The sequence below is a fragment of the Hoplias malabaricus genome, chromosome 18 (genome assembly GCF_029633855.1).
Source record: "Hoplias malabaricus isolate fHopMal1 chromosome 18, fHopMal1.hap1, whole genome shotgun sequence".
Lineage (NCBI taxonomy): Eukaryota > Metazoa > Chordata > Actinopteri > Characiformes > Erythrinidae > Hoplias > Hoplias malabaricus.
In genome coordinates this window covers 24,704,463-24,731,564 of record NC_089817.1, presented here as the reverse complement: position 1 = coordinate 24,731,564, position 27,102 = coordinate 24,704,463, and the positions used below count along the sequence as shown (strand labels likewise).

The 27,102-nt window shown below is 43.8% G+C and overlaps 1 protein-coding gene across 3 annotated transcripts in view; it reads right to left on the bottom strand.

The window, feature by feature from the left end:
- zswim6 (zinc finger, SWIM-type containing 6) overlaps positions 1-27,102 on the bottom strand; it is a 111,208-nt gene that overhangs the window by 61,969 nt on the left and 22,137 nt on the right. For 2 of the 3 annotated variants that reach the window (XM_066651218.1, XM_066651219.1), the window contains exon 1: positions 17,851-18,327. The exons of the other annotated variant lie outside the window; for it this stretch is intronic. In XM_066651218.1, coding sequence (XP_066507315.1) covers positions 17,851-18,292 — 442 coding nt within the window. In that variant the 5' untranslated portion in view covers positions 18,293-18,327. Of the gene's footprint in view, positions 1-17,850; positions 18,328-27,102 lie in introns of those variants that run through there. 3 annotated transcript variants of the gene reach the window in all.

Sequence of the window (27,102 nt, the reverse complement as noted above, 5' to 3'; positions counted from 1 at the left end):
AGAGAACGAAGACTTCTGTCCCACCATCTTCAACAGGCAGTTTTCCATCCGAACTCAGCACTGGGACGTTTTAGGCAGTCCCAGAGAGCTTTGGTTTGTGGGGAGTAAAGAGCCTCTCTGTCCATGTGAACGTTGTGTGCTTCCAGCTGTTCCTGCCTTCCGAACTGCAGAAGCAGGAGGCTGTGGCCAAGGCCCCCCAGTCGTCCCCACTGACTGACAGGGCAAGGCTTCTCACAGGCCTCTCGGGCTCAGGTTTTGTCAGCTGTTCCCATGGCCAGCTGCAGGGGCAAACTACAGAGAGCCCTGAGCAACACAGGAACACGAGGACGCCAGCAGAGTTGACTTTTAGCCTGTGCTAAGCAGACTTTTTTTTTATGCTCTTACAATTTGTCCTTATACTTCCATCCATCTTTTCCTTTTGAGGCCAGTCCAGCCCCTCTTTGGCAGGAGAGGGACATGCAGAGACGCTGTTTGGTTCGGCGGCATTGGTTTACAGGTCAGACAAGTCACAGTCATTAGTCTGGGGGAAAGGGGGACATTTCACATACAAATCAATAACCACAGCCATGTGACATAGCAAAGTTTAGAGGTGTCAGTCAAGCTTGTTCCTCTCCATATCATCCAGTTAATCTGGGTTTTGGGCTGCTGTTCTTCCATGGTCAGGTCCCCCCTACAGGACCACCACAGAGCGGATATGATTTGGATGGTGGACATGGTAATGGTGTGCTAGTGTGTGTTGTGCTGGTATGAGAGGATCAGACACAGCAGTGCTGCTGAAGTTTTTAAACCTCTCATTGTCACTGTGCAACAGAATGGTCCACCACTCAAATCATACCTGATCAAAGTTCACCTGTATGGTCATTGGAGCTGAAAAAAAAAACAACACTTGACAATAAAAACTTAGCAACACTGTAAAGCAGTGAGAAATGCAGCTTGGGAAAACTCCACTCAGTTCCACTTCATAAATGGAACCACATTCCGAAGTCGCTATGGAGAATATAGCATGAGCAGCTCTGGCAGGCTGACGATCCTGGAGGACTCCTGGCCAAGCACAAAGGCCCTGAGAGGGGCTACAGATCTCGTCTCGCCCAGCCCTCATGCTTCACATGGTGCACCATTACAGAGACAAACACTTAACGGGTTAATCAATGCAAGGAGTGGGGGCTGGTGGTGCTCCAAGGAACTGTATAATCCAGGAGCATGAAAGCAGGGAGAGAAAAGCGTGCAAAATGCGTGCATCTTTATCTGCAGCCAAGTCCACGCTCTGAATTTTAAAGTGGAATGTCAAAAGGAATGGGCCGAGAGACGAGGGACCGGCCTGAGTGCAAGAGACCAAGTGATAGAGGTTTTGATCAGAGACAGAGCGAGTAAGCTCATTATCAGGAGCTCATTGCTCATGCACTCAGCAATAGGCAAACATCAGCAGGGTTGGGTTTTTCTTTTTTAAAAAAAGCCATCTCTTAGAATTTTCCAGAAGGGCATGGGTTACGATCGCCTGGAAGGTCAAGCCCGAGCTCTCAGAGGGTTTCAGAGCAGATCCTCCAGCGAGCGAACAGAGGCGAGCCCTCTGCCCTCAGCCCCTGCTGATCAGAGATCAGAAGGAAAGGGCCTCCTGACTCTCGCACTCCGGGATTAAGAGGCAGAACTAAGACCATATGAATATTAATATGCTCGCACTAGCGTTTGAGAAATTTGAGAAGGGGTGGGCTACTGGCTTCTCATGGACCACTGCTTGAGCTCTTTTGATGCATTCTTATGCTCGCAATAAGGGAAGTGAAACACACACACAAAGAAAAAGAAAAAAAACATCCTGATTACACAACAGTGGAGAGAGGCGGCCACGCGTGTAACGCACTGTGATTCTAGAAAAGCACCAGAGCATGAACATAACATGCACAAGTCATAGCCTCCCCCCCCACCCTGTAATCCCCTGTATGCTAAAATCCCATGTGATCATACAAAAAATATATACCAGAAAGTGGATTACTTTTAAACATGGTCTATAAAATGTAGTTGATTGATGTGAGATGTAATATATATTCATAAATTACCCAGAGGTAAATGATATATGACAAATATGCTAAGCTATAACAAATCGAGCTAAGCCTCCAAATGTAGTCTGCTAATGTAAGTTCGCAAATGGTGACTGTTTGCTCGTTCTACATTCAATGAAGATAATTTAAGTGCGTAAAACATCCTTCGTATTAACACTTTAACATATATTTTACTTTTGTAGCAGTTTTACAGTGACTCTTTCTGGGCCCTGGCATTGAGCCAGGTTATTTCTGAAGTCTTATATTTCTTAAGCACTTAAAGTCCCTCATCAGTGGCTTCTAGTGAACTCTAGCAGCACTGCTGTGTCTAATCCACTTGTTCCAGCACAACACACACAACCACATGAGGACGTCAGTGTCACTGCAGCACTGAGAATGAGCCTGCTCTGTGGTGGTCCTGTGGGGGTCCTGCCCATTGACAATCAGGGTGAAATGGGAATAAGAAAGTATGCAGAGAAACAGATGGACTACAGTGTGCAATTGTAGAACTATAAGCTGCTCTTGTCTGGTCAGTGGAGCTGATAAAATGGACAGTGAGTGTAGAAACAGGGTAGGTATTTAGTCCAGTGAAAGAACAACAGACATGTATCATATTGGCTATATTTTACAGAATCAGGCCTTCTCCGAAGAAACAGGAACTGGTTTCTATTATTACTAGGTTATCAACTTATGTTATGGAGTAGACCACTGCAGATTTAGATTCACCAAAAATAGAATTATTTTAGAATTTACATCACAAACCACTGCAAATTAGTACAAAAAATTAACCCTACACTCTTAGAAATAAAGCTGTTACAAAAGGTTATTTGAGTGATGTCATAGAAGAACTATATTTGGTTCCATAAAGAACATTTTTTTCTAATATATTTAAACCTTTTAAAATGTTCTTCACACTTACACATCTCCTAAACAAACATGGTTCTTTATCAAACTAAAAGTGTTTTTCTATGGCACCACTCAAACCCTTTTAATGTCTTTATGTTTAAGAAGATCTTAATGCTAAATCTCTTAAATTAAAGGGGACATATTACGCAAAACTCACTTTATTGCGTGCTTTTGTATTTCCACTTGGGTCTCAATTGCTCCTATAAACACTTCAAGTGCGAAAAAAAAGAAGTTTTCTGTGAGTCTTGAAAGATTCTGAGATTGTAAGATTGAAGATTGAGAAAGATTGATAGATTCTGATGTCAGGAATCATATGCTTCTACAAGCCTTTTGTATGACTCCCTTATTGTGATTTCACAATAAGGAAATTTGCATAGAACGACCGTGGCACCACCCCTTACCTGCATAAACATGGATAGGTGGGGCATGGCCAGCAACAGCTTATTTGCATAAAAGTCAGAGCCCTTAAACGGCTCATTCTGAAAGGGACAGAAACTGGCAAGAATAGAGAGTCATGAACATGTTTTGTATAGCACACCTATTCTAACTTCTTTAAAAATAAGTATAATATGTCCTCTTTAAGACTTATCCATTCTGGAGTTTAAAAAAAAGGAGGTCAATGCAGTGGAGTGACAGAGCTAGCTGTTATTGTAAAGCTGTTAAGGAAGGGGCTGGTCAGCAGTCATACCAGGGATTGTAAAGCCATTAGCTCCATCTCCTGCTCCACCTGCACCAACAAACACTTGCTCGAGGGTGGGTGGATCGCCTGGGGCAGGGCATGTGCCACTAAAGCTTGGTAGTGTTTTCACATGAGACTTTAGTTCGAACTCTGACCTTTGAACTCCCAACAGGTGCAACTGGACTGCATTAACAGGCTAGCAAGAGGGAGATGGGGGAAGGGGAGGAAGAAAAAAAAATAAAAAAAGATCAATCCCTGTTGTATAGAAGTTACACTCCATCACCTGGAGGCCTCTGGAGAATTCCCTAAAGACAGCCACGTCAAGTAGGCCCAGCTCACAGAGGAGCTTGAGTGCTATAGCAGAGACTAGCATCAACCCAGCTGTAGTTCCTGCCAGAGGAAACAGCTCCTTTTCAAAAGAGTTCTATGTAGACTGAAGAATTATTACCCCGTCTACATCTGTGATTGGCTACATATGCTACATCTACATCAGGCTGGGGATGAAGGTACGAAATAGCAACCAAATCTACCACCCGTATGCTGCGGAGAAGAGGCCCGTGGTGCACATATGCTCTCACTTGGGCAAATCAAAGGAGGCCATTTCTCAGCTGCTTGTAGAGGTTAATGGCCAAAGGCTGCACACAAACTCAAGGGCCAGAGCAGTGAAGACGCATTTGTGTCTGAGGGAAGTGGCTGGTGGCTTTGTTCCATTTGGAACTGTCCCCTCCTGCATAGCGGGACCGGGCCCAACATGCAGCTGGAGCCATTGGCGGGAATGGCAGGAGACGCACGGCTCCGCCAAGCCCTCATTGTGCCCGCTGAAACATGGCACGATGGCATCGGGAAGGCACAGGCAGGCTGCAGCCTGCCAGGCTCCAGGGCTGCTCCTTTTAGAGGCATGGTCGAGTGCATGAAATGCTGCTCACCTCCTCGGTTTACGATCAAAAATACTATCTGACGTGAAACACGAGCCAACTAGGCAAAGCCAGCCACTACTTCTGCGACACAAAGGGGAGGGGTGGGGGATGTGGTGCCAAGTCACGCCCCAAACTCATTTCCCGCCTCTAGGCAGAGCCAGCCAGCCATGTGCACGTCAGACCTGATTCCCAGTGTCACATGTGGCCACTTCCCAAACCTCAAGAGGCAGAAAAACAGACACTCTCAGGGGCCCTAGCTAGGGGCTTCTGATTTTATTGGAACCATATCAATATCAGCAGCACTTTTAACTCTCTATAACTGATAATTAAGCTCCAATGTTGGTTTAAATATTCATGTATATGCCGCAGTATTAGAACATAAATATGAAACCATCAGATATCACCATCGACCATGAAATCCCAATTTGGCGCCTCCCTAGTTTTAGTGCCACAATCAATAACAGCTGTACGGGAGTGTAGATAAATATTGAGAGATGGGTTACTAAATACGCATTCAAGAGTAAGAAACTTCTATAAACAAAACAGCTTCCTTGCGCAGAGAGCCCAGGGCATCAATCGCAGCGCAAACACAAACAGATCCATCATTCTCAGCGACGAGCCAGGGAGACAGCTAGAGCCTGGCAAGATCCTCCAGGGCCTCGGCCCCTCTGTGCCGAACTCCCCTCCTCCTCCCTTCCACCTCCTCCTCTTTCTCTCCTTCCCATGGTCCTGTATATAGAGCACACTCCAGCTGGGGCATAGAGGCTGCTGAGACCGGTCATCAGCGTTACACGAATATTGTAAATTAAGGCAACATGGCTAGACAGGAATTGGTAAGGGAGAAAGGGATTTAGATGAGGACGTGATTTCACAGACCAGGACCTAGCAAATAGAGCTTGAAGAAGAGAGCCATTTCAAAAGGAGTTAACCAAAATGACCGTGAAAAGAATTGTTCAGGCAAAATGATCAAACCCAGAGTTTAATACTGTCTGTGCTCTGCATTTACTTACTTACTTTTATTTATTTATTTGTTTGGGACAGTGCATCATTTTGCTTTTCCTGGAACCAGTTAGTTTTTTACCATCTACTTGATTGTGGTTCCAAGCGAGCTGAGTAGGGACTCAACTACGCTGTGTAAACCTTGTAGAGCACGGATTGGTCGGCGAGACTTATCAATCACGATGAACTGCAGACATCCAACCCAATATAGCCAGCTGAAAATCTCTAAGCTATGCCATGGACCTTTGAAGAAGTTCTAACGCTCCTTGGATCAGTGATTGATGAAAGACTCTAGTGAGAGCTGGACTTCTGCATCAAGGAAGAAAAATTCGCAAAAAACAACAACAACAACAAAACACCACCATATTGGAATGGACAGTGAGAAAAAACACAACATTACTGCCTCCTTTGTTGTGGATTCCAAAGCCTGCACATCATGTTAGGAATGTGTTCTGGGATACCACTGGCTACATTTGGGGGGCGGGAGCCATGGTAGTAGAAAATCAATCAGGTACCAGGGAATAAAAAGCGAGTAGACTCGAGTAGATTAGGTACAATACAGTGGAAAAGCAACATTAACAAAGATAACGTTAGTCAGTCAAGACATGTCTGGTGTACCTTTGGTATGTTAGTGTAGCTGGAAACAACAAGGCTACCAACACCAGTAGCCAGCAGTTAACCAAAACCAAACACACCCAGGACAGAGCAAAAACCTGCTCAAAGTTCATCTAGCTTTTCCTTAAAGCCTCACTGTATTTACAGAATACATGTGATCTCTATTTACGTCCAGTGTTTGTTGGCAACTTGAGTCTTGTAGCTCCAGTGCTAATATAAAGAAGGAAAGTTTGGAGACCAAACATGTCTCAGGTGAACGCCTAAGTCCGGGGTGAATGAGAAATGATGTACATTTGATTCCTTTAAACAGTTTGTTTTTGGGCTTAGTTATATCCAACAGATATCTTAAGATGTTTTAATGTTATATAATAAAGCACAGTTCGTATCTACTACAGATTTTTTCCCTCATGTTAGTGTCCTTACTTCTCTACTTGTAATTTGTTAGAAATCCTCAAGTCACAGTGTGTTATAACCCAGCGTCTTAACTCTCTAGTCTTGCCATATGTAAGGAGATGCTGATACTTCAGCAATGTAAATACCACCTCCATATCCTGGCAGCTACAGCGTCTGTGCGCAAGCAAACCCACGACTGGCACAGCTGTGGCCCACTGAGGAACTTTTTAAAAGCCTGTCAAAGTCACAGTAAACTTACTGCAGTAGGCTGCCATGCCAGTGTGGCTGCGCGACGCTTGACCGCAGACCAATTTTCCCCTAACACAAAACATATTACTTCTGCGTCTGAGTGCACGGGAGAAATGCTTATTGGGTCGTTCCAAAAGGCTGCTTCCTGTGTGCCCTTTAAAGGAAACGTGGAACTGAGTGATATTTTATTTTCCGGCTTCTTCCACCCTTATCCAGACAAACTTGTTCAGGGGGGGAATTGTGTGAGCAACTCGAAACTGCCTCTGAGCACACAGCTGACTCAGCAGCTGATCTCTGTAGGAAGCTGTTAGTGGTTATGCACCGAGAACGCGTGAGTACAATAGCATTTTCAGTTATGTGACTAATTCATAGACAAGGGTGAAAAAAAAAAATCACATAACTGATTTCAGGGTGTGACTGTTTTGCCTTTTACTGTCAAAGCCGTAACAGAACATACCTTCACCTTCCATTCAGCCATCAACACAATATCAGTCAAGCCTGGATTGTTGCTCACTAATGATATTCGGGGGTCTCAGAATTGATTCTCGCGGAAGATCTGGGCACCTTTTAAATCAGATTCGATACTGAGGCAAAGCAACCAAAAAAAAAAAGGAAAATCAAATCTGGCTCCCCTCTTATTTCTCTCCCCGCATTTAATTTACAAACTGCAAACCCTTCATTTTGGCGCAGGCGATTTGTCATGCTGCATTGCATATCCAATTCCTATTCATTTCTCGCAGTGTAAGGGTCTAAGCTGGGAGACGTTTCGCCCCCCTCCACAGCTTACAGATAGAATTATGATCACCATTATAGCTCTCTGCAAGTGCCCTTCCCTCGTTCCTTGGCGATGTCGATACCGCTGCTCCTTCTGCACTAAATTAATCACAGCGACCCATTCTCACGGCGCTAAATATGTCATTTATGGCATATTCTTCCTTTGGACGGGGCTCCGTGGAGGAAAGCAGGGCCATCCATTTGTCTTGCTTATGCTTCCATAAATCTCGATCGGTTTTGGGCTCCGCTCTTCAATTGACACAAACTCGGCCTCCTCCGCTCTCGCGCTCCAAGTAAATAAAAATGATAAAGGCCTGTCAATAGTTTGCATACTTGGTCTCCGCAAGCAAATCAAAACCGCTGCAGCACCACAGGACATCCCTTCCTTCCATTCGCCTTAGCCAACACCCTCATTTTAAACCCAACAGGAAACATATCAGAGCATCATTTGGTCACCGCCTGCAACCTTCGATTCTTGTTCCAGGACCTCGCACACTGCAATAAAACAAGAGCCCTAGCGTGTTTGCTCGTGGATACTCAATGTGCACCAAACGACAGCATCGTACGGGATAATTATTCGGCGATGACACCGAATTTGTCTAATGTCACGTACTGTTAATTAACCTTAGAGTTAGCAGGTCTTTATAGGATGGTTCTTTGGTTACAACCTCTCACTGCACTACGACTGTAAGAGCCAGAAAACTAACACTAAAGCATGTCAGCCACAAAAGCCATGAAATGCTATACCTGCCCTTACTCTGCTGTTCAACCATTTAGCTTAACCTTATGCTAATGACGCTCATAAAGCTCAGCTTTACATGGGTAACACGATGTGTTTCTGTGTCTACTTCAGTGTTTCAGATAAAGTGAGATTCCAACAACTGTTCTGGGCCTAATTTACCGCATAAGTATATACTTAAAAGGCAAACAAAATCAGTGTGGCCTCATGCTCCAATGTAGTACAGTTCACTGTGGTAGTGACGGAAAGTGCTGAAAACTGTGCTACTTTGAGAAACTATTTTACATACTTTACATACAGGTTTGGGCCTAACATGTATATTAACCATATTTTGAATGCATTTATTGTGGAGAGATGTGTACAAATGTTTTTGAAACAACATTTTGGATTGTAAATAAATGTCTATGTTGCAGAGAGTGTGACTCCTGGTTCCCATCAGTTTTTATAATAAATAATTAAATAATTAAAACAATCCGTGTTAAAGTTGCCCTATAAAAAGGGAATATATATATATATATATATATATATATATATATATATATATATATATATATTAATATTTTTTGAGCAAATAAAGTCTTACTGCTCAAATAGCTTTTTAATTCTCATTCTCAGGTGCCTAAAATTCTATATGCAAATTATATGCAAATTTTGATGACCAAAAAAAATAAGTGAACAATTGCGAGACCCAACATCAATATTCTGAATCAAATACAGGGCTGTAAACAAAAACCTCTAGTATGACTCACAGTCCACATAAAGGTGTGCACGTGCATGTGTGTGTGTGTGTGTGTGTGTGTGTTTGAGGAAAAGGGGGAGGGCGGTTAGTGTTCTGTGCCCTCACTCCCTCCCCATCCACTGCCATCAATAGCCCAGCTCAGCACTTCCTGCCACTAGCAAACATTCATTGAGGGCAGATCACACACATTCATTCGGAGCCTTTAGAGCCATGGCCCCTGTGCCTTATTATCCTCTTTGAACCTGTTTCTCTTCAGGCTCTTCAGGTTCTGGCTCTGGCCTGAGACTCATTTCGCAGCCGGGCGGTTTGGAGGGCGAGACTGGGGCTGGAGGCAGAACAATGTGCTGCCAGGGAATGAGGAAAGGTGCGACGAGAGCTCGGGCATGTGTGAGCATGTGGCGGCCCTGGAGGGTGGTGGTGGTGGTGGGGAAGCGAGCCTTTGTTTACTTTAACCCTTACAAGTGCCACTTATTGGTAGTGACGACAACAAAAGCAGGGCGTCGTTTTTCATCCGTGTTTACTATCCTCCATTTCTGCTCAGAAGAAAAGATGTTTTGTTTTTTATTTAACATGTTTACTTCTGGTTATATCTTCACATACATAATACATGGGTATAGTCCTATACATAAACAGTCAAACATACAGCTCAGTGACTTCTAACAGTTAAAGTAAGCTGTTCCAGTGAGTCAGTCTTTACAGCCATATTTGAGTCAGTGTTCTAGGGCCGAGCTCTTTCATAGATCATTAGCACAGAGGGATAGGAGAAGTAAACGGAACGTATGGGTGGGTGGGTGTCTGTGGACCTTGCGAAACACTATCCGCCGCGTGAGTCCCAGAAGGGGGAGCAAGTGCAGGAAGTGGCGGATAAGTGGTGACCCGGCTTTGCTTTTAGTAAAACCATCGTCAGGAGCCCAGCTGCAGTCGCTGATGTGTGGCCCGGTGAACCGTGCTCAAAAAAGACAAGAAAAACAAGGCAAAAAGGAAATAACCCTCATTTGCCTGAATCAGCTAGCACTTGGGCAATCTTTTTTTTTTTTTTTTGCCATCCCCCTCATTCAAAACTGGAGGACGCTGGAGGTCCGCACACAGATTTTTTTCGGGGGCCTGGCTGTGTAAATGACTGTTTGCCCCCTTACAGGCCTTCGCAGCAAGTCATAACCTGCTGCGCGCCACACACACAGCAATGTGGGGGCCTCCAAGAATGGGCTTTGAAGAACTTCAGCCATGTGCAAACCGTCTGCTACGGCAGACACAACCACTCTAGATAACGCAACCGCTCGAGATGCTTTCCCTTCTCTGCTACTTTCACAACCTCCTCAAAGAACCACACAGAAATATCAGAGAAGCGCAGAAGACCACTCCAACAGAGGCCTAATCCGAAGCTCCTCGTGAACAATACTTAGCCATTAACGTGAACTTAAAGGTCTCATTCATCACCACACGCTTTCCAGGTCTCTGCTGTGGCCCAGATAATGAAGACGGATCGGGGTCTCTGAGTACCCTGGACGGAATAAATAACCTGACCACAATTCCTTCTTAAAGCCATGGTTTTGCCCAAAATCAAATTCACAAGGTTTAACATTTAACTTTATCAAAAGTAACCGATTTAGTTCATTTTTACACATGAATATGTTATGTGTAAAGGGTTAAAGGAACACTAGGTAGTATTTTTACCTCAACATTCCAGCTTCCAAATCACCGTGATGCTTCTCTGACCTGTGATAAGGAGACTAGAGCCTCTGTTGTTGCTGTTTCAGGTTCAGCACTGCAGATACAGCACTATGTAACTTTTGGAGGAGGGTAGGAAACCATCCTCCTTCCTCATCTCTGATTTCAGGACAATGCTGTACAAATGACTTGCACTCTGCACCTGTACAGGGGGGAGGGGTGTGGTCAGGAGTAAAAACAACGTACCTAGTGTTCCTTTAAAATTTGGCCATTACTAGCTTTATTTTTTTGGGCCAAAACATTGCTTCGATTCTTGCTGCTCATGACATATGAATCAGGAAGGGGCAATGACGAAGTTTCTGTGTTCTGCCACACTGATTTAGGGCCTGTTCCCCTGTCGGACGGGATGGCGATGTGCGTCACCACGCGTCAGGGTGTCTACCCAAAGCGTGCCGCCATTGCCAGCAGCTTGCTGTAGTCTGGATTAGGGACAAGGTTGGCAATATGGCCTTTAAGGTAATTCCCTGCCTTTGGGACCGCAGCTACACGCCCAGGATAACAGTGCTGCCACGTTCCAGCCTTTTTATAGGGCCCGGTACCGTATGGACCTGCCGAGAAGCCTGATGTTCGCTGCTTAGTTCGGCCAGGATGTAAGGAGGCGGCTAAAAATGTGTAATGGAAAAATAAGAGAGGTGTGTCCTCACTGAGGAAAGGTAAGCCTGCTAACCCCCCACCCCCCTCCACCTTGCATTTCCACATTGGTCCCTTCTCTCCCCCCACCCCCACTTTACCCTCGATGAAGGTTAATGGCACAGGGAGACAAGGCTGAATACCGATCAGGGGAAGATGGATGGAGAGCTGGAGGAAAACAATCCCGCAGGTCCGGAGTCTAGAGATTAACTAAATATTAACTAAAAAAAAAAAAAACCATACAGCTGCTTCCCCTTAAAGCAATTACAGGCTCTCCCATCCCTCTCTTCATCAAACATCCCCCAATGAAACAAAAAAGCCCTCTAATAATATTGGGGCCACCCCCTCCTCCTGATCAAGAGTAAATTAATGGAAGGGAAGAGGAACACACCCCAGTCCCTTTAAAAAAGGAGAGAGCACAGTGGTTTAAACTAGAACAGCCAGAGCCAGAAAATATGAAGGTCTCCTGAGCCAACGTAAGTTGCATAGCTTGGACATACTGACAATGACCTGGAAAATACCTAAGTGGGACTCGGTCCAAGAGAAAAATCATCTCAACCCTGTTCCTACAAAACCACAAGCACATGCTTATCAAATCATTTTAATGCAAAAATTAAATGTATAATTTTCCTTTCATTTCCCCATATTTAAAACGTTCCATAAAAGCCAGACTACTGCACTGCTCTCCAACATGGCTAAGAAGCCTGGTCTGAGGCTTAAGTACAACATGGATTATTCACTTCTTAGTTTCGCCGCAGCTTCGCGGCTCAAAACAGCTCCAATAAAAATTGATTACACTAGACGGAAATATATTGAATTTCCATTTGCATTTCAAATACTGCTGATAAACAACACGAGGAGGATCAGAGGAATAGAAGGAGGGTTAAAAAAAATAAAAAGACAACATCAAAGGTTCTTTCCAATAAGCTCTTCATGCTGCCCTGCATCTCCGCAATTTTTATTTTTTTTGCATTCATTGATCCAGAAAGAGATCTAATGTGGGCCCATGATGAGACGACGATTTGTACATGCCAAAGCGTCACAGCCAAACACTGAAACCAAGCCCGGGACCAAAGCTCTGGCTACTGAACGTCTCAGTCCTGAAATCCAAAAACAAAGGGCTCAGAAAAAAAAAACAGAAACTCACCCAGCACTGACAACGTGAAAGATTTAGGTGTAACACGTCTAGACCTACACTGAGGCACATTCCATAACCAGTAAGATAAAAGCCTTGCGTAACCTCTCCATACGTAAAATTATTCATCGCTCCATGCTACGTTCCAAGGCGATCTAGTCAAGGCATAACATTATATCTGACACCACCATATGGACAGACGGAAAACATTAGAGGAGAATTCCATATGCATCCTCAGCCCAAGAACAAAGGAGTTGACTGACGTTGCCTGAGCTAACATCTCTTTATGGTCTACGTGTAGAACCCGAACGGCCAGAGCTTAAACCGCAAACATTCAGGACCTCAAATCTCAAACCATCTTCACATAACTTCTCTTATCTTTCTGAAATTTTGCTTTGAATTGAAACGTACTGAAGCGAGAGCCACCATTATATTAACAAAGGCCAAGCTGGATCTGAATCTAAGAGACTGGTTTTCGGCCCAAAGCTGTCCCACCAAAAGCAGGCATGCCACTCTCCCAGCTCATCAGGGTACCGGAGAACTCAAGTATGACGATACCAGGAGACATTGTGTTCCAGGCAATCAGTGCATACATCTAATCTTCCATTTCAGCTCCACAACTGCAGTGCCACCTAAAATACAACCCTCATCTCAACTCATGCACCAAGTTGCTCCTGGGTCACATATAAGAAATAGAAAAAAAAACCTACTAGTGGAAATAAACAGAAGTGGACGTCTATTAAAGAACGATAGTGGGGCTCATCACTGTTACAGAATCGTGCTGAAAGGAGGCTCTCCAAAGGAAAAACGCACCGGCCTCTCTACTTACTTGACATGAGGTCACAGCACTCGAAGTGAAGTACTAGTGGAAATTACCATACTGCTGAATATTACTGCTCTGGAGAGAAAGGCCAAACACAAGTTGCTCCTGTACGCCATGAGGCATATCCACAGCTTAGTGAACTGTTGGTTTAAGGCCATGCCAGAGAGCGCTGATAGCCGAAACCAGTGGGTCAGGCCACCGTTGCTGCTGGCGGAATCATGACAAGCCAAAACTAGTTCAAGGCAAAACGAGCAGAGAAGAAAAAAAAATGTGGTTCTCTTGATCGTTGAGCATTAGCTCCATGGGTTTCAGAGTTTTTAATCTCACACGGTATCCATCATTCACTAAATCAGCCAAGAGAGATTTCAGCCTTTCACAAACAACTTGCAAACTCTTGCTAATATTTACCGAATTAACGTAATGATGCCTGTTTTCTGGGTTGTTCCTCTAGAGACTGAAGAGATATAGATCACAAGGCAGATTAATAAGTAGTTTGCAATATTTTTCCTTTTAAAGACGAAAAACTCTTAAGGGAAACAGGGTATATTTACAAGAGATATTTAAAGTGCTGTTTCTCTCAGCAACTGTTTAACTATAACCCTGATCCTACAGACGTTTAGCCCCACCCATTGGTAAGGTTATAAGAAGTGTTGTAGCTTGAACTGTTGAAGGCAGCTAATCAGAAAATCATATTTACATACATCCATCTTAAAGTCCAATAACACCAAAGCACCCGTCTCATACAAAAGGTTTAAAAGGGGTTCATTTATAAATAACGTATGATTGCATTATAATATTGAACACTATTCTTTGCTAATTTATAGAAATGGGATAATGTTTCTAAGCTTTAGTGAGGGAGGAAATATGAATCACTGAAAAGGAGATGCACAAACATCCCTCAGTTAATTTAATACTAAAGGCTACGCCACAAGAAAAACTAAAGATCAACACAGAAACCAAGGCCCGCATGGTGTAACTCTGGCATCCTACTTACAACCCAAAATCTGCTCCGAAACACAGACTTTTAACCTTCGACCAAACAGAATCGATCAGACATGATGCAAAATGCATGATGCCAATGGTCATTCAAAGGTCATCTAAATCTTGTGGGTTTGCTTTAATCTAAAGCCCACAAAATAGAAATGTCACTCTGCATGGGTCCTCACAGGGTTTTGCAAAGCTCTAATGTCCGCCAACTCATATATATATTTATTTTCTGTTGGTTCCGGCACCTCTGAATTGATTTCCAAGCTGCCTTCATACCATCTAGCCCTCAGCAGTCCTTCCTTCCAAATGGCATTTCAAACTGCCTCAAAGACAGCATCTTCATGCAAGATTTAAGTTGCACATCTTAAATTCTGCACTTCCTCGTACAAAATGTTAGAAATGTCAATTGCCAGCCAGCACAGCCTCCTACCCTCCACCCAAACACACACACACACACACACAGTATGCGGAAAGCTTCATCAGTGTGTGAAATGTGTACTAGCTCATGTGCTTGCGCATGCAGTCACACAACCTTACCACTGCATAGGTCAAACATGTCTGATTGACTTTTTGCACCTTACATTACATTAATTAAGGCGTCAACCACCAAAATGTATATCCTGAATTATTAATTTTCACTTCTACAACTGCCAAACACCAGCTCATATATATATTCTGTTTTCACTGAGAATTTCAAACCTAAAAGCCAATGTGTGTACATTTGAATTGCATTAGACACGTAATAAATACAAAAACAATGGTCTGAACACTTATTACTATTATATAACACCGGATATCAATAAATATCTTATACTGTGTAGAAATAATCATCACATTTGAACGCAGTGTAAATCATTTAACGATGTGATTTTTCACAGCCTGAAAACATTCACTAAAAAAAAAGGCAAGGTCTTACTTCATCAGATAAGCATTGCATGTCTTTTGCCTTAATAAACAAGTAACAGATGTAATGAGACAACACGGTGGGTGATAGTGAGCCAGAGCTGAAAAAAACAACAACAACAAAAAAAAGCAGGCTGAACTTGACCTCGGTGACCTCTGAGCTAGAGTGTGACCGTCTGTGTGCGTGATCAATACGCTGATGTAAACTATAACAGGCAGAACTGCACACCAACGTCAATGGCACCCTCACTGCTGTTTTGAATATAACAACTACAATCAGGGGGGGCCGACTGTGGCCTGGAGCCTGCATCCCATTATTCTTTTGTTTGTATCGCTGACTGACTCCACATGGTCCGTGGCCTCTAGATCCTTTCCCGTTTTTCCACAGCGATCCATTCTGAGGACCAGGCTACAGCACCGATCCTTAAAAGAGAGAGATATAGAACGCATTCACACCACGCTTTTCATCAAGCCCAGCCTTTCTGTCTCCTCGAGACAGGCCCGTCTGCCACACCTGCGAGATTGAAAATGTACCGCGAGCATCAGAGGTAGGAGGGGGTTTCTCCTGTGCCCTTGGGATGTAAATATAGACCATCATGGCCACCTGCCAGAGCAATAGTGAAGCCATGCTATTTACAGAGGAATATATATATGGCTTTTTCAGCCCCGGCCCTACACCACTTTCTCCCCCTCCTACCTCCAAACGAGAAAAACAAACAGATTCCTGTCCCGCGTTCGGCCCTCCGCGCCACGCTCCGGGTTCTGCTAGGAGCGGCCCCCTGGCCCAGCCCGCATCGGAAGAAAGATTGCATCTTTTATTTATCACTCCTTGGCTTTATTTTTTGCTTCACATTCCAGACCGAGATGCAATCAGCCAAGAAACCCTCCCTGTGTGTGTGTGTGTGTGTGTGTGTGTGTGTGTGTGTGTGTATGCACTCCTGTCATTTCCCATCGCTAGAATGCAGAATGAGGAGTGTGCGTGCATACACACGCATGCACACACACACACACACGCACAAAAGAGATAAGTTCTCTTCCTTGGCACCAAAAGCAGAGAAAATTCTACACAACGTCTGACAGAAAACAGGACAACTCTTGATCCTGAAGACATAGATTCTGTTCAGGAGCGGCCGGGCCACTTCCACAGGGAGGAGGCCGCTGCTAAAAGACACATGGTCTCCGACTCACGCCTTATTGTGAGCAGACACCCATTTTGGCTCGGGTCTGAGGGCACAAAGCCCAGATGAGGCGCCGCTGATCCAGCAGCCTATGGAGGACTGAGAAGGGGGTGGAATGGTCATGCAGAAAATTGTGTTTGCGGAGCGCATTACAATTCAAATTAAGCATACAGGGTAATGAGATTAACACCCTGAAATTTTTCTAAAAAAAGAGTGGACATTCGTGAATGGACCAGGTACACCTAAATATAAATGAAAAATAAAATAAAAAGTATTTTGTTAATGCTATCTTTCACAACACATCCATTCCAAACACGGCCCTTCCACTGTTGGACACACACAGCTCCTAGCATCAGCTTGAGTCAATCAGCTGGAAACTGGTGCAAGCCAAGGTCCACTAAAACAAACAAGAAACGGGAGAAAAATGAGGCGCTGCAGCTTTAAATCGCCATTCCTCCCTCCCCTTTCCAAATCTCTTCTATTTAACAAGCAGTGAAAAGAAATAAAAAGGCGCTTTTGTTTGCCTTCCTTTTTTAGGAGGTTGACAGAAAGCTGAAAAGACACAAATGAACATGAAAATGGGAACAAAGTGCCAATTTCAATGGGGGAAATGCCTGACGGCTATTTGATATGCGCCCAAACACAAACCAAAAGGGAGCTTCTGGAACAACAAAAACGGCGAAGCCAGTTCTCTTTCCGTGCGACGCTTCGCCCTCTGAACATCAGCAACCGACTTAACGGAAAAACGGACACGGAAACATAAGTTAGGCTTCACATTTCGCTGACATTAGCCCGTCCTCGGAGCAGTTGGAGCCCACTTAGCTACAGCTTCACTCGCTTCAACAGAAACCTCCCCCATTGCTTTCAGCTGGAAAAAATAAACATAGCAGACGTGCCGAGCCCCGTGCCTTCGTCGCTGTAACTATCTGAGAGGAAAAAATAAAAACAGTTTCACTGCTGAGGGCGAGGGCACTAAAATGTCGACGGAAATGTTTTGCTTTTAACACTGAATAGCTCGGCTGAGGTAAAAATGGGTAGCTGATTCCACTTCCGTGGTGTTTTTCTTTTTTCTGTTGGTGAGTAGGGGCAAAAATATGCAGTAGCTCTTAAAAAGAGCTTAACCTAACGACCGTCTGCCCATTAAAATAGTCGGAATGTGTTTGTGTGTGAAGCTGGACCGAGCTGTCCGCTCGGACTAAAGGGCGAAGTGTAGCGTTAAAGCCTCGGGGAGATTTAAAGCCCGTCGAGCCTCTTTAACCGTTGTCATTCCTTTCTTTGTTCGTCGTAAACTCGCTCGGTTAACTTCGTGTTTCTCCGTTGCCTGGCTCTTTAACTTGAACCGCGAGTTGAATATCGCTCGTAGGAGACTAGTCACCAGACGAATAACCATAATTATCTCCCTTTCTCTCTCCGCTCCACTCACCGACTTGCAGCACGTTGTCCACGCAGCCGCTCTCCAGCAGCGCGATGCCCCGTCGGAAGGGCAGCCGTGTCTCGTCGGTGCCATCGGCGGCAGTCGCGCTCTCTTCGCCGCCCGTGTTGAACGACGAGTACATGCAGATCTCTCGCTCGCTCCGTGGAAACGACCAGTACACGATCCGCCGCTGCACTGGCTCTGGGATGCGCTCGAAACGCTCCTCCACCCGCTGGAAGGGCCACTTCTCCGCCACGCGTCTGGCCGCGATGTCCAGCAGGGTCTCCGGGTTGTGCGCCCTGCCCGCGGCCCCGTGTCCTGAGCCAGAGGCTCCCGCGGCTCCTCCGCCGCACGCTGCCCCGCCGGGCCGCTGTCCTTGCCGGCACCCCGAGCCAAACCCGGGCCGGCAGCACAGCCGTTTAGCGGGAGGCTGCTGAACGCGCTCCGCCATGATCGCACCGCTTTAACGGCGAGAGCGGAAGTCGCCGTGCCATATAAACGCCAGCGATGTCAACGAGTCGTTCATTTTAGAGTCGGTTCTTTTTCGAACCGATTCACAAGTCGAACTCAAAACGTACAATAGATACAATGTTTACATCCGCTTGCAGGAACTACAGCGCAAATACAAGTCGGGTTTAAACTTGATAACATCACAACACTTTCGTTTCACACCAAACAGGCCTCCTTTGGAACGAAATATTTAATGAGGCTTTCCAAAAATGTTCAGATTTATAAAATTCCAGCTGCTGTTTCCACGATAACAAAGAGTCTGATAAGTGGAGTAATAAAATTTGTCCAGCATTTTGTGGAATAGATATTTACATTCCTAAAAGATCCACTCTGATAAAAATCAAGTTTTAACATTGTTAACATGTCCAATGGTGTTGTTTACATGCCAGGAGACATATCATGAGGTAAATAATCAGACATCAAAGACATTCTTCAATGGGCAAATTCAGGCAGTCAAGTCTTTTTATGTCATAAACCTAAGTTATGAATCCCTCAGATTGAGTGGTTGAGTTTTTGAGCTGCGGGTAGATTGAGTTTGAGACTAATTATTTATACATACAAAGGTACTGAATGAAGGCAAATATGTAGATTTACATCTCAGCTACATTTAAGGATTAAGGCATTTCTTGTAAATGCCTCCTTAGATATGTTATTAATAGAGATGGTTTTTTTTTGCTTTTTAATTGACAAAATTAGACTAAGTAAATTTGTACTTCTGTGAGAGTAGGCTTTTTATTCCTACGTTTTGTAAAAATGTGCGTTATTCAAATTTTTATAAAAGAATTCTATGTATTTTTGTGTACAATTTGTACCTGTATTCTATGCCTAGTAATGTTTTTGTTTTACACATATGTGTAGTGTTGTACTGTACATTGCATTTTACCTCGTGAGTCTCGTGAGCAACTGATTATTTTGAATCGTATGTTTGAATCTTTTAAACGGACAGTTCAAAAGAGTCGGTTCAGTATGTTGAATCGAATTTCCCATCACAGGAGGGATATGCGAAGGGAAAGTGCGTTACGCACGCTGATTGTTCGCCCTGTTTGTACACCCCTGCCTTATATGGTTAAAGAGGCGGGGCTTCTGAGTGGTGTCGAGCGTTACAATTGGACGAATGAAATGAGGGGCGGGGCTTAGAGCTCAGCAGCCACGCTAGAAAAGGAACGGAGGGTGGAATTCTCAAATGTTCCCAAAACGTCCTACAGACAGGAGGGGCTTTAACCAAAACTTAGACAACTTTTACGTTTTCTCTGCAGACGATATTTTAATGAATGGGCGGACATTGACTCCTAAGGGCGGTGTCTCAAGTGGACACATCACAAAAACGTCTGAGGCATGTGCGGTGTCCCTAATCTATTCCAAGCGGAGTGGTGTAGGCCTACAAAAACACTGCTGTATTACATCTAGTCAAAAACCGTATTAGATAACATTGGACTCTGTTCAAAATCATTATTCTTATAGTCTGAAGGGATGTTATTTCTGCGAAGGCGTTTATGCCAGGAAAATTATAGAAGTTTAAAATGTATGTGGTTTCACATTCATTCACTTATCTTCTTTAACAGGTTTGTCCTGACCAGGATTGCTGTGGGCCGGGAGTCTGCTCTGTATCATTAGTCGCAAGGCAGGAACACACCCTGGACACTCTCTCTGTCGCTCCCTCTCGCTCTCTCTCTCTCTCTCTCACACACACACACACACACACAGACAATTAGACATTGCCAATCAACATACTAACATGATTTTGAATTGTGGTATCAAATAAGAGGCCCCAAAAATCCTCACAAAACAGTGACCCGTTTGAGACCATGATTGAATAGAGGATTGAAACCAGAAACCTTTTACAGGACCCTTTAATTTTTACAGGGGAAGGAGAAATGTTCATAACTTTAAATGGACTGTAATGGAACAAGATTCCACCCCCCCCCCTCCCAATAATTGCTGGGGCATTTATATTGCTGAATTCATCCTAACTTTAATACACTGTTAAAGGCAGCTAGAATTTACTGTATAAACAGAAAACAAAATGGACAAGAGGTTAGCCTATATTCTGTACGCTGATTTACCTACAACAGAATAACCATTTATCACAGTAACAGAGAGGAACTGACCATTTTTTTTTACAATTTAAACACCCATGGTGCCATTTTCCTCTGGACAGAATGAATGTATTCAATTGTACAATACAAAACTATGGTTCAAAACTTGCTCTGTGCTCTATCTATTCTATTGCAGAGAGTATAATAGCCTCAGTCTGAAAAGGCCGGAGTGTATGATAAGTGGTGCGCTATAATTTCTCATCTGTCTCTTTTCTGCTGTATGTGACAGAAGTCAACGCAATAATTTGACTTTCCTAGCTTTAAATGTTGGACTCCACACCGGTAATTTAAGCCTACTGCAAATGGAACTAGAGTGAGAAGTGCACTTTTGTAAGAGAGATGTCTGTCATAAAAATTTTATGTGTTCCACATGTTGTCTTGTGGAAGACAACCTATGTGCATGTCCAAACATTTGTACCTATGTGTACACAGCTACATGTCCACAGAAATGGGATGCTCTGAAAAAGCTACAAATAAACCTAATGTATTCACACCCAGTGCTAAGCATCAGATAGAGAGGTACAAAGCCTCCCAGCTTTGTACCATACTCTGCAGCAGTGAAACTATTTTCTGGTGCACAGTGGCGGATGCTGGTCTTTCAAGGAGGGGGAGCTCAATTTCGGCCTAAATCATAAAATGTGTTGGTTTATTTATACGTAAATTCTACCCTCCGTTCCTTTTTAAGAAAATGATCTTTGACCCTGTCGTCTTTTCCAGGGACTTGACTAGTGTCCTTTCAATGGCCAGCAGAGCTAGGCTGCTTAAACCTTGGCCCATGTGAAGTGTGTCCGCCTGTGCTCCCACGGATCTTTAAATCCAAAGGATCGCTGATTCGCTCATTTCGCTGTCAATCAAAAAGGGATTCAGCCTCAGACAGATCCTCCAATCATCATGCAGAAGCTGAGCGTCCGGGCCAGCCGAGGCCAGCCCACTACCCCATAGACCCCCAGAGACGCTGAGCGTCTGATGGGCGGGACAAAGCCCAGCATTTATCCAATGACTCGTCTCGTTTCGCTGCACTTCGCTGCTTCGCTATTGAACTCTGAGGACGCTCAGCGTCCACACCGTTTAAAGCACTGAAGCTGCGGGAATGATTGAGAGGAAAGCCGCGTCTTTACCAGTGATAAGAAGCTGATTCTGAACAAAAGTTGAGCGCGTTGTAGTGCATATTTATTCACTGACATGTACACACAACAGTATATATTTGATCACTTAATTTTTTACATTTTAGGGGAAGCTGAGCTTCCCTTGCAGTCTTAGAGCAATACCCGCTGCTGGTGCAGTTTTTTTTAGGGTGAGTTTGTGATCTAGGTTTAATAACCAAATATCAGTACCTGACCTAAACCCACTATTGAACTGCAAATGCAACACTGCTGAATAGCTTTACATGCTGGAGGGGAATGCAAACTGCCCAGATCTATCACCTCAGCTGATAGACAAACCATGCTATCAGACATGCAGCTTTACTTTCCATATAATAACTTGCTCTATTGGGGGGGGGGGTTCCTTACTTTAAAGACGATGTACATAATTTTAATCAAAAACAATGTTTAAACAAAAAAATGTTTTTCACATCATTTACCAGCTCTCTAGTCTGTTTTCGTGCTGGAAACAGGTCTAATGTGTTTATCGAAGCCCCAGTGTCTGTAAATGGGGGGAACAAACAAAAGGGATCAGTCCTATATGTTTCTAATTGCAGAGACACAGATGTGAGAGACCTCCAAATGTTGAAAACCATGAAAAAGATGAGGATTGCCCTATTCCTACTCCATAGGTGGGTAAAAGTGACTTATGTTTGCTGTTTCAGATTAAATATGTTGGAACTGACCTTAAAGTTCAGTAGACCACTAGCTGCATGAAAGTAAACACAGACCAAAAGTGCTACAAATCTAAACAGCTTGAGTTCTGTGGTAATTCAAAAAGTAAATAAAAACATACAAACAGCAGCCATTTTCTTTCACCCTCAAAAGTACCATTCTACCTTAAAAGAAGTGGAACCTGAGCGTAAACACAAAAGTTATCCCTTTAAACGGAGCTAACAAAGTATGAAGAGCAACTGTGGGACAATAGTTTGAATTTGTAGAACAGTGAGTGTAGTGTGAAAGGAGATGGTTTTAATTCAATGGCTAATCAATTTATATATACAGTATTTATTTATTTATATAATAATGCATTTTAATTGCTCAAAAATGCTCATATTAATTGGGTTTCTGTTTTCTCCCTGTGTCTGCATAGGTTTCCTCCGGGTGCTCTGTTTTCCTCCCATGGTCCAAGGACACACGGTAGGTGGATTGGTGACTCAAAAGTGTCTATAGGTGTGAGTGTGAGTGAATTTGAGAGAGTGTGTTGTCCTGAGATGGACTGGTGCCCCCTCCAGGGTGTGTTCCTGCCTTGCTCCCAGTGATTCCAGGTAGGTTCAGGAAGATAAGCAGTTACAGAACATGAATGAATGAATGAATGAATATGGTTACTTTAACCTCTCCATTTTGTTCATCAGTGGACCGATTTCTATTACTTTATTTACAGTAAGAGACAGACATAGTACTGTAATAGCACACAAAGAACCACATAATATGGATGCACCTTCCCTGAATGTTTTAGCTTTCTGAGCACTGATTAGTCTGATAAAATCCTCCTTTTGATTCCTTCATTAAAATTCCTCTAGTTCACTTGCAAACATGGAAACAGTAAGAGATCTGAAAGTTTACATTTCAGGGAGCCCGTTACTTATTATAAATCACCTTAAAACAACACACAAAAATGTGTAGCATTAGGGTAAATCTAGACTGAAAAAGTGATGTAACTAATTGTAACTCATTTGGAGGGGTGTTGTAATCTCTGAACGATCAAAGAAATGGAGTTGAGATAAATGTTCGCACTATTTGGGTTTTACATTAGATACATTCAAATGAAATAGAATAATCTGTACATATAAGATGCACATGAGCCTAATGTCACATTTCCCAATGCCAAGCCTGGGGTAGAGTGCTTTAAAACCTCCTATCATTAGACAGTGAAGCAAGGGAACTGTGTTCAATGGAGAGAAACATTCATTCATTCATTCATTGTCTGTAACGCTTATCCAGTTCAGGGTCACGATGGTGTCCAGAGCCTAACTGGAATCACTGGGCGCAAGTGGGTAATACACCCTAGGAGGGGGCACCAGCCCTTCACAGGGCAACACACACACCTAGGGACATTTTTGAGTCACCAATCGACCTACCAACATGTGTTTTTGGATTGTTGAGGGAGCTGAAGCACCCGGAGGAAACCACGTTGACACAGGAAGAAGACTGGAGAGAAACATTCCATTCTATATTTATGGGATGAGTTTGGACAAATCATAATGATCATAACATCCAATTGTGAGGAGTTTGATGTGTGCTCCCTGTGTCTGCGTGGGTTTCCCCCGGGTGACTGTCTGTGAGGAGTGTGGTGTGTTCTCCCTGTGTCTGTGTGGGTTTCCTCCAGGTGACTGTCTGTGAGGAGTGTGGTGTGTTCTCCCTGTGTCTGTGTGGGTTTCCTCCGGGTGACTGTCTGTGAGGAGTGTGGTGTGTTCTCCCTGTGTCTGTGTGGGTTTCCTCCGGGTGACTGTCTGTGAGGAGTGTGGTGTGTTCTCCCTGTGTCTGTGTGGGTTTCCTCCGGGTGACTGTCTGTGAGGAGTGTGGTGTGTTCTCCCTGTGTCCGTGTGGGTTTCCTCCGGGTGACTGTCTGTGAGGAGTGTGGTGTGTTCTCTCTGTGTCTGCGTGGGTTTCCTCCGGGTGACTGTCTGTGAGGAGTGTGGTGTGTTCTCCCTGTGTCTGTGTGGGTTTCCTCCGGGTGACTGTCTGTGAGGAGTGTGGTGTGTTCTCCCTGTGTCTGTGTGGGTTTCCTCCGGGTGACTGTCTGTGAGGAGTGTGGTGTGTTCTCCCTGTGTCCGTGTGGGTTTCCTCCGGGTGACTGTCTGTGAGGAGTGTGGTGTGTTCTCCCTGTGTCTGTGTGGGTTTCCTCCGGGTGACTGTCTGTGAGGAGTGTGGTGTGTTCTCCCTGTGTCCGTGTGGGTTTCCTCCGGGTGACTGTCTGTGAGGAGTGTGGTGTGTTCTCTCTGTGTCTGTGTGGGTTTCCTCCGGGTGACTGTCTGTGAGGAGTGTGGTGTGTTCTCCCTGTGTCCGTGTGGGTTTCCTCCGGGTGACTGTCTGTGAGGAGTGTGGTGTGTTCTCTCTGTGTCTGCGTGGGTTTCTTCCGGGTGCTCCGGTTTCCTCCCATGGTCTAAAAACACACGTTGGTAGGTGGATTGGCGACTCAAAAGTGTCCATAGGTGTGAGTGAGTGTGTGTGTGTCGCCCTGTGAAGGACTGGCGTCCCCTCCAGGTTGTGTTCCTGCCTTGCACCCAGTGACTCCGGACCCACCGAGAACCCTGAATTGTATAAGCGGTTACAGACAATGAATGAATAAATCATTCTCAGTGCTTTAGTGACACTGATAGTGGTGGTGTGTTAGTGCATCCCCTCAGTGTCACTGCTGGACTGAGAATAGTCCATCAACCAAAAATATCCAGTCATCCAGTGTCCAGGACGACGAGGAGAAGAAGACTTTCATTTCTCAGACATTAGCAATCACAGTTTAACCAGACTAACTGCAACTAATACATTTTCTGCTCATGAAATTTGAAATCTCAGCACTTAGTAAAAAAAAAGGCAGCAGTTCAGAATGTCTCTAAAAGTCTTTGTAGTTTAAGTGGATATAGAAGTACACGGCTGTAAACTGCAGAGATTAATACTTATTTCCTCTAAAACTGTTCTGTAAACTAATAAAGTTAATTCACTTTAAATTGTGTTTTATATTAATGTAAAACCACATCATAAAGCATTTATATGAGAAGTTTTATGGCCACGTTATATTTAATATTTATATTTACATGGAAACTACACGTTGACATTGAACACTGAAGTGTGTGTGTGTGTGTGTGTGTGTGTGTGTGTGTGTGTGTCTGCATTAAAGGAGTTGATAGTTAATTAATTCTGTGAATTTACTGAGAGGTGAAAATCCTTTCTGGACCTTGTTTTTGGATGTATAAACATCTCATGGTGTCTTTTGTGGAGTTGGAGTAGCATTGTTATAGAGTGAGTAATAACACGTGTAAAATTCCAGCCTGGATGGCTTCCCCTCTCTAATTAGAATGATTTATGAAAGAATCCTTACAGGCTCAGCCAAAACAAATCTGTTTGATCTGACAACATTTTGGCACCATGTTAATGACAGCTGGCAATACACGGAGTCAGGAGGGTTTACTCTTGCCCCAGTCTACTCTCTCTCTCTCTCTCTCTACTCTAATCTGCATGCCCCCAACAGACACACACTCACACACACACACTCACACAGGTGTTCTGTTTAGTTTCTGCGTGTAACTCCTGCTGCAGCGTGAATAGTGTTGACTGGGTGATTCTCTCTTTGTTTTTATGAGGGTGAGACAAGAGCCACATTCTCACTCCTCCCCTCCCCTAAGTTATTAGAAACAATAGTTAAACATTTTATCACATGCCAACTTTCTTTCTTCACCAAACCCAAATTGGACAATGCTGGAGCGCTCGCTTTTACTCAGGGGTTTTGGGGACTGATTTTAATGGGAGAATGTTATTGTTTGAGTTTTGGTTCAGTATATTTTACACTGAAATATGGCATAGAAATACATTTTTACCTTTTTTTTAATGATCTTCCAAACATTTTTGTGTTTCCTGCATTAAAAGTAACAGGATATGTCAAGAGCTGAAAGCTTGATATTTAACCTCACTGTATATCACAAGCGTCCATTCTCTATTTATCCTTAAAAAACATGCAGGATTCATACAGCGTAATATTTACCTATACTAACCAAATTAGCAGATATTACAGACTGAAACACTGCAGTTCAGATACAAATATGATGAAATCATGGCAGTGGGGAAACAGAAAGTGCACAAATGTTGCAGATTAGAGTAGGCTTGCATTTAGAATAATGGAACTGTGTCAAGTTGTGGTTTATTTTAGCTGCTCATGCCTTCCAATTGCTATCTGAACTATTAGCCGACCAAACTGGAGCAGTGTACCACAACTTTCAAAGCAATGTACCATCAGGTGTTCAATTTGCCCAGCTTTGTTGTAAGCCAAAGCGGTGGACTAGATTAGATTTCACATTGTTGACATCCATATTCAAGCAGAACTCACATTTCAATAACTGCCCAAAAAGGATTTACTATTTCTTTAATGCTATTGCCATGGAAATGCTTACATGGCTGCATGTTGCTGTTTGTCATACACTGTTGCTGTTTTGCTTTAACACAAAGTGTAACAGCTGCATATGGCTTGTAAATCTAGACATTACCAATACCTGTAGGAATAAAATCCTATGTTTTGATTCAGCTGATCACGGTTACAGTACTTTTAACACACTGGCTTTAACAGGGCTTTTATCTTCAGTTTCCTTTTTCTTGATTTACCACATTGACATTAAAAAACCAAAACACCTATCCTTCACAGAAGTGGTGTGGCGGAATTTCCCTTTAATGCTGTTTCAGTCTGAGTGTACTAGGTGTCAGAAGATTGGTGTATATACAATTCCCATTGTTTGTAGTCTTTTTCACACACACACACACACACACACACACACAACAGTGACATTACCACCTGCAGACCCATA